General features: G+C 30.5%; 1 protein-coding gene across 1 annotated transcript; it reads right to left on the bottom strand.

The window, feature by feature from the left end:
- Window positions 1-426: 426 nt before the first annotated feature.
- On the bottom strand, window positions 427-1,042 carry LOC123302545. The gene is made up of 2 exons (XM_044885515.1): window positions 977-1,042; window positions 427-921 (listed from the first exon to the last, which is right to left on the bottom strand). Exons 1-2 carry the CDS (start codon window positions 1,040-1,042, stop codon window positions 427-429), a joined length of 561 nt encoding a protein of 186 aa, XP_044741450.1.
- Window positions 1,043-8,877: the final 7,835 nt, after the last annotated feature.

The raw sequence follows: 8,877 nt of genomic DNA, 5'->3' as shown, positions 1-8,877 counted from the left end.
AAAAAGTCTCCTTTTATAGTGGAAAGTTTTTGTGAACATACTTGTAACAAAAAAATTTTGTCATAGTGGACCGCTTTTGTGAACATATTTGTGTTTTAAAAAAGGAAATGTATTTTTTAATATGAATATATATTAGACTAGGTTCATGAAATTTTATTGAAGCAATTTTTAACTAACACAAAACAATATAAAAATATTGTTGTAATACAAATGTTTTTTGATTCATGTTTATTACTCAAAATTACTTGATGGTGCGAATATAATTATCACAAACAAGGTGTATTTATAACCTGAAAATAAGGTGGTGAGGTCATTTCATAGATAAAACAAAACAATGATTAATTAAATTATAGGTGTTTTTTATTGTAAATACAAACACATTTTAAAAAAAACTTATCATAGACAATTATATTCATGTTTTTATTTCTATATACAATCATGATCATCACTATTTCTTCCACAATCACATCTGTCTATTTCATTACAATTTGTAACACATATCCATGGCTCGAACCATTTCGGTATATTTCCACCATCCATTTGTTGGTATAGCATTCTACAGAGAATTTCAGGATCTATTTGTTGATACCATAAAAACATTCTCTCATCATGTCTAGCACTATCACCAATCCATTGTTTTCGACGGATATCGTATGTACCCCAATTTTTTCTCAAGTTACTTCCATGGATAAGATCATCACAACATTCATTTAGTAATATTTCAAACTGATTGAAATCTCTTTTAAAGTAGTTGAACTTTTTCGCATAATTTACAAATAAGATTGCATCCAAACAATTTCTTACTATAAATGCAGCAATATGAAAGCAATCATCAACTTCTAAATAAGAATACCGTAATGTGTCGATTAACTTTGTAGGTATACTCCAACGACATGCCTCCATAAGTTGATAAAATTCCATCTATAAAAATATTTGGCTACAATTTTCTAAACAGATCTTATCAAACAATACTCACATTAAAATATTCTGGGTAAATCATCTCCGAATTTTGAAACAGATCAATATGATTTTGTAGCGACATTGTACCCCATAATTGTAATGAATTAAAATAAACACCATTTTTTACAAAAATATCCATAATTTATTTAGTATTATTTTTTTTTTTTTTAAATATCAAAAACATAAACTTTACAATTTTTTTATAACAATAACAATAATATATATATATATATCTTGCAGTAATAAAATTCAATATAGGAATGATTTGTTAAAAAAAATTTTGATGTTCTTGAACATAGTCATCATCACTATCACCATCGTCTTCGAATAGGCGCAGTCTCAGTTGGTGACTTCTTCCAATTTTCTCCTCCACCCTCAAATACCCCGGTTTTGTGTTAAATAATTTAATCATGTTGTCCGTCAACACTGCAAACCTAGATGGTAGAAAAACCCCCTCGTTTTCTGTACCATCTAGGCTTATATCCAGTAAAACTTTTATTGATGGCCCATGTATCGTTAGAATCCGCTCCATTTTTAGTATTTTTAATTTTTTTTTCAGTGGCAAGTCGTCCATTTTTATGCATGGTCGCACTAAACAACTATCTAATAATTTTAATTCTGCTCTATTCATTTTGATTAATATTATGAATATTTAATGAAAACTGATATTACCGTAATGTCGAGCGCCTTTTTTATATGATTACCACCACTCCAAAAATCCCCCCACCAACAGAAATTATTATCTAATCTCATAACACGTGTAAAATTATTTGAAGATCTAATGCGATTCAAACAAGTTTAAACATGTTCAAACAAGTTTGAACATGTATTTTTATTCAAACAAGTTTGAACTTGTAACAGGATGATGATATCATATTTTTCAAGGTCAAATCTTGTAATTTGATATTTTTATAATCGTAATTCAAACTAATTATTTTTTCTTGGAATTCAGACAAGTTTAAACAAGTTCAAACAAGTTTAAACATGTATTTTTATTATGTAAATTTCAAGTGTCATATTATATTGCTGATTCAATAAAAAAAATATTAACATCCGGTCACGTATCTTGAATTTTATCATGTCTACTTAAAGTGTCAAATTACAATATTTTTCAAGGTTAGATGATATCTATTTCAACATATTCTTGAAAATTGCTGACTCATAATATTCTTTTCTTGGAATTCAGATTTGCAAATTATTATCTAACACGTTCAAGTGTCATATTACATTGCTTAATCATAAAAAAATATTAGCATCCGGTCACGTGTTTTGACACATGTAAAATTATTTCAAACAAGTTTGAACTTGTTACAAGATGATGATATCATATTTTTCAAGGTCAAATTAACATATTCTTGAAAATTGCTGACACGTGTGAAATTATTTTAAGATCAAAGTCCATTCAAACAAGTTTGAACATGTATTTTTATTATGTAAATTTCAAGTGTCATATTACATCGCTGACTCAATAAAAAAAAAATATTAACATCCGGTCACGTATCTTGAATTTTATCATGTATATTTAAAGTGTCAAATTACAATATTTTTCAAGGTCAAATTAACATATTCTTGAAAATTGCTGACTAATGTCAACGTCCCGCCCCCCGTTCACTCTCCGTCAAGCGCCACTATTGGTCAAAGCCAATGACGTCATCTATCCCCTCCAACTTCCGAGGTTTCCAACATTCACCTAGGTTTGCCCTTTTTTGAAAAGTGTACCATCAAAGCGGGGTTACTTGAGGTCAAACTGTGCCAGGACCGCTGTGACTCTTCTACTGGTAGCACTCTGGGATAGTTATTTTATTTAAGTTTCTAAAATCGATGCAAAGCCTTGATTTTCTTCCATCTTCTTTTTTATATGCGAGTGTTACCGGTGATGCGAACGGTGAATCAGATTCCTCTATTAGATCGGATGCTAGTAACTTCTGTACTTGATCTTTGATTTCACGTTCATCTGGTATAGAACATTTATAAGGGCGGGCCGTAACATATTCATCTCTCATTAACTTTATTTCGGCCTCTCTAGACTTTACTTTACCGACATCAAATTTATTTTTGGCAAAAATTTTCTTGTGATTTTCAATAATATTTAAAAGTTCTACTTTTTTTTCATATCCATCTATGTGATCTAATTTAGGTTTGAACTGATTTTCATTAGTTTCTTCTTGATGGTAAATTCTAATATTTTCAGTGTTTTTCTCTTCTTTTTCATTATCATTGATTTTACCTTCTTTATTAAAATTTTTAACATCTTTATTATCTTCTTTCTTTACATCTCTATTATCTTCTCTCTTTACATCTCTATTATCTTCTTTATTGACATCTTTATTATCTTCTTTCTTTACATCTATATTATCTTCTTTCTTTACATTTTCTTTATCAAGATTAGAACTGATGGATTTAATTCCATCAGTTGTCCATTTAATTCATCCAGAATTAAATGCATATTTCCATTTTCATCATTTCAGCCTCATTTTCTGAATCAGATTTCGTTTCAATTAAATTAGATTCTTTTTTCTGAGCGTACAGTATTTTATTTCGGCATTCGTTAGAGGGATGAAATCGATTTTTCCAACCAAGAGCTTCACACATGTAGCATGGTTTTTTCAAGGGTATATCAATTTGTTTCTTTTTAGTCGATTCTCCTAATTTTGTTTTTTCATGCCGATTATCATATGGTTTATTTTCTTTCGAACGTTTATTATATTGACCATCTAGCTTTCGGAGTTCATTGTATAATTTTTTTATAGTGTTAATGTCTTCGCGATCTAGCTCATCTTGAACTTGAGATGGTAAACCCATTACAATCAAGTTTATTCTGGAACTCATAGTACTATCACTTTCTACTTCTAAACATAAATTTTCTTTTGTTAAAGCGTAATCGATCAATGAGCCGCCTAAGTATTTATAGGTATATGCTTTTCTGACAGCTGTCCAACCTTTGTCAATAAAAATGGAAAAAAATGAATTTCGCCATTCAGACCAATTAGTTAGACCAAATTTTTTCAAATTTCCTTCATACCAGTGTTTGGCCGATCCAGCGACAAAAAATCGTAAAGCTTCAATCATCTGGGTACCACTTTTTATTTTATTTCGGTCACATTCACTTTCAAATTTAGAAAACCACTCAGAAGGGTTTTGTGTTTTGTCATATTTATCAAGAACAAACTTCTTTTCTATATTTTGCAATTTTATCTCATCTTTGTCATTTAATTTTAATTCTAATTCCTTGATTCTTTTAATTAAAAAATTTTCTTCTTGGAGTTTTTCACTCACATCAAAAAAAACTACAGATTCCTGTAACGGATAGTTTTTGTAGCTAAGGTTTCCATCTTCATCAAAATATTCTTTTTTCAAATCCTCATCTAATTTAATGCCAATTTTTCGGAAACCATTAATCGGTTTAATAGCAGCAATTGCACTTTTAATGGTGGTTTTTGATGATAATACCTTATGTTCATATAAATTTTTATGTTCATCTGGTAAGCTAAACCATAACCGCTTATCTTCGGATAGTCCAGCTAATTCAAAATATTCATCGCTTCTTCTTATTAAGTGGACAAACAATTTTTCCATCTTAAATGATTGTAATTTAATTTGTAAGTTACTAATTTATTGAATAAATAACGAGATTGTATTTAATCCTGAAAGGAATATATTGACAAAATTATATAAAGGAATTACACTAAATTTACAAACAAAAACATACCTGAAAGGAATAAATTAAATTACAACGTTATTTAATAGAATGTCCACTAATAAACGTTTATGATTCTAACACAATATAAATTATAAAAATCTTTAGTTCAGGTATGTCAATTGAAACAAAAGTAAACAATTATATCACTATGGAAGTGATAATAATTTACACCTTCCCCCCCGAAGTCATTTTTTGCGAAGTAAAAGGTGACAGCTTACTGCTATGAAAATAATTTGATTCACTTCTTTTCTTGCCACAATCAACTTCATAAAACGAAGATGAAATCCGGCTTAATATTTTAAAAGGCCCAAGGCGAACTTTGTCCATTTTATTGCGATTTAATTTGTTCCCATTCTCTACGTACACAAGATCTCCAATTTCAAATTGAAAAGTTGTTCGATTTTTGTCAACTCTTTTTTTATTTTCCATAAAACTTCTGGATGAATTAATGAAAGCTTGCTGGCGGTCTTCAGCTAAATCACTAGGTGGTTCATATATTGGCGAAATGTTTGATTTCTTGCCTAGGAGCAGATATTGTGGCTCATAGTTAGTAGAGCTATGAATCGTTGAGTTATAATTTTCAACACATTCAGCAGCAATCGTAGGCCATGCTCGTTTATCTCCATCAATAATTTTACACCTAATTCTATTAACTAGAGTTTGATTTAAACGTTCGTTGAGACCATTTGAACTTGCACAATCTATGCTTGTAAAAACAAGTTGGATACCCCTTCTATTTAGGTAATTTTTGAGTTCTACGGAATTTAGTCCAGTATATTGATCGGCAAGAATCAACTTTATTTTATTATTTTTAGTGATCGGATGTATAAGATTTATAAAATCTTTTGCGCATTGGCTTTTTGTAGTAGAAATCCAAGCATACCTGCTAAAATGATCCACTAGTATGTGCATAAATTTCTTTATAGACTTATTTCCGGCAAAACCACCCACTGTATCTATGGACAATATTTCATAGGGTTCTGTTGCAGGTCCAATTCTTGACAATTTTCCAATCAATCTTCCTCGGCGAGTTTTACTTTGCCTACATGTCACACAGCCTTTACAAAAGTCAATGATAAATTTATCTAAATTTTTGAAATAGTAGTGTTGTCGTATTTTGTTTCTCATTTGTGCAACAAATGTCCATTTAATTTGTAAGTTATTAATTTATTGAATAAATAACGAGATTGTATTTAATCCTGAAAGGAATATATTGACAAAATTATATAAAAGAATTACACTAAATTTACAAACAAAAACATACCTGAAAGGAATAAATTAAATTACAACGTTATTTAATAGAATGTCCACTAATAAACGTTTATGATTCTAACACAATATAAATTATAAAAACCTTTAGTTCAGGTATGTCAATTGAAACAAAAGTAAACAATTATATCACTATGGAAGTGATAATAATTTACAGATATTATCTCGTATTCTACGCACGGGTCGGAGACAGTTTTGATTTTCCGGTAATGCACCCACAGATTCACTTCAGTACAGCACTCATTCAGACAATATATTAAAGAATATCTTACATAGCGCGTCCGATATGGATAAACACCTATAATTCGCAGGCTTAGTTTTGTCTTTTTTTTTGTAAATAAGAACTTGTTGAAAGTCCATCCACCTACTCGGAGCTTGTTGTTTTTCGAATTGTGATGAAAAGATCCAGAGCATAATGTTCCCAGTTTTCTGGAAAGAATTTTAAATATTCCGCCTTCAGTTGATCTGTTGCCGTTTTGATCTTACGACGTTTTACGGATTCCCAAGCCATTTTCAATTCGTGTCAAGTAATTGGCGAATCTAAATAAGGTTGCATTACGTCCATTAACTTTATTTCATTGACCGGTTGGCAATCGGTGTTATAGAAATTTTCAAAGGAGTTTTGCATTCTTTATAATGAGAGGGATATTATATTGCAACACAGTGGTTTTAATTTTTGTGATGCGGTCCAAAAATCTTTCGACTTTCAAGTATTAGCTATAGAGTTTAGTAATTTATCCCATGTCTCTTTTTGCTTTGCTGCAATGGCAACCTTATAATGTTTTCGGCTAGATACGTATTGTTGAAATATAATGCTGTCAGAACATTCATTTAATTTTCCTGCATTGAAAGAGCTTTTGTCTTTCTACGAGTTTTCTCTGTTTCTTACATACATTGTCAACCTAGAGCTTTTCATTAAATATATTATACCGCACTACTCCTTTATTAATCGAATTTCCATTTCTTAGAACCAAAGTTTAGGAGTAAGATCAAAGACGTTAAAGAGTTCCATGCAGCAGATATTATGGTCGGATACTTCTGTTGTGGTCAATACTTTAAAATCGGATACAATATCGAAGTAGGACCAACTGAGCGAAGCCAGATCAACGACCGATTTTCCAGTGTTAGATAAGAAAGTGAACATAGCTGGTTGATCACCGGCAGATCTTCCATTTTAGAACATCATATCGTTTATTTCCATTGCGTTATTACGTTTGTCAAGTCCCCCCTCCTCGTTTCTCAATGACTTTATCTAAAGACATTCTAGAAGCTGTGATATTATTTGCGAAAAACTCATTCCCTTCGGCGCCGTTGAGGTTTCCAACACCACAGAAGAAAATTGAAATCTCCGCAGATTACTAGACAACTCGGGATTCTTTCTTGTAGTATTCGTTAATGTAAAATTTTTTTCCCTTTAGCTTATTTTTTCGAGTAAAAATTAGATTTGTTGTACTTTTGAAATGAAACGAAATTAAAATACTGGAACAGTTTTCATTCTCAGATATTTTGCCTATTTCCTGTGTCTCTTCGAGGGTACATTCCACGTTCAGTTCTTCTTTGAATATCTGCAAGATTTTATCTTCTAATGGTTGAGAACTATTACTGTTGAGAATAATCTTGATATTACTAGATGATTCAGCATCAGTTTCGGTTCGGCAGAAAACCTGCCGAACTTTCGGCCACACCGAAACTGTGCGTTTGTGCATTATCGCGTGTCGTTCGGCTAACTATGAGAGAGTTCGTGTCTACTGAGTTTGCCGGCCAGTCCCGTCTTCTTTTGTTAAGACTTTAAGTGTTGTGTTGTGTATGCGTTTCTTGGATTTGGTTTTATTAATTTACCACCAAAACATTGAAATAACTGCCTGCTATCGCTATGATTCATTTGCGTGTAATTTTCAGATACTTGTTTGTTGATTTTAACTCTTGATAAATAATATAAGTATAAAATGTTTACCTTAAGTACAGAACTTTTTTGAATATTAATTTTTTTTAATTATGATAATTTTGTGAAAACTTGTAAGTGTCCCAACTAATGACGTTATAGAAAACAATTAAATAATTTTCAAGTCAAATTAATTTATCTAAGGTTTAGATAAAAAAGAAAAGATAATGTATGCTTCCACTAGTTAAATCAAATTTTAATCCAGTGATTTTATTTCATTATTGTAGGCAAGTAGGCAAAACCAATTTTGTGGTTTTTATTAGGATATATTCTGAGTAACAGTTCGTATATTTAAGTAAAACATAGTTGTATATTTTCGAAATAAAACTAAAATTTTCTTTATTATAAATAATTAGGAGAATGTTGTCTCAATTTTTAATACGAATAAATAGTTAAATAAATAATTTTCAATTCAACTTCCATAATGAATATTAAAATTTTGTTACATACATTTTTATACCATGTATATGAAGTGTACCAAGGTATACTAAGTTTAATCCCAAGTCTGTAACGCTTAAAAATATTGATACTATGAACAAAATGTCAGACAGTTAATATCGGAAAAGCGTAGATTAAGAAGAATCTGGCAGCAAACAAGATTTTCAAATGACAAGAACAGTTTCAACAGAGCGTCACAAAACTTAAAACGATTGCTTGAAAAATTTAAAAACAATTGTATTCAAGACTTACTAGAAAACCTACCTCCAACAGAAGCAACGGATTACTCACTGTTTAAAGCTAAACGGTGAACGGTAAACAAGATCGTTCATGGGCAAAGGAGCAACAAAGAAAAAGCTGATGTTTTTGTTCAAGAATTGAAAGAAACATGTTCAATTCACTAGATGCACCAGACGAAGAAATTGAACAGTTCTTGAGTGCTTCTCTACAATTATCCCCACCAATCGAGGCTTTTTGTCTATACAAAATAAGGGCGGTAATTAAAACACTAAACTCAAAAAAAAAAAATCACCAGGTTTTGATCTTATAACAACTAGAATTATAAATG

This window comes from Chrysoperla carnea, chromosome X (genome assembly GCF_905475395.1).
Source record: "Chrysoperla carnea chromosome X, inChrCarn1.1, whole genome shotgun sequence".
In the NCBI taxonomy this organism is placed as follows: domain Eukaryota; kingdom Metazoa; phylum Arthropoda; class Insecta; order Neuroptera; family Chrysopidae; genus Chrysoperla; species Chrysoperla carnea.
The sequence above is the reverse complement of the archived record's forward strand: the minus strand, read 5'-3'. Positions and strand labels throughout refer to the sequence as shown.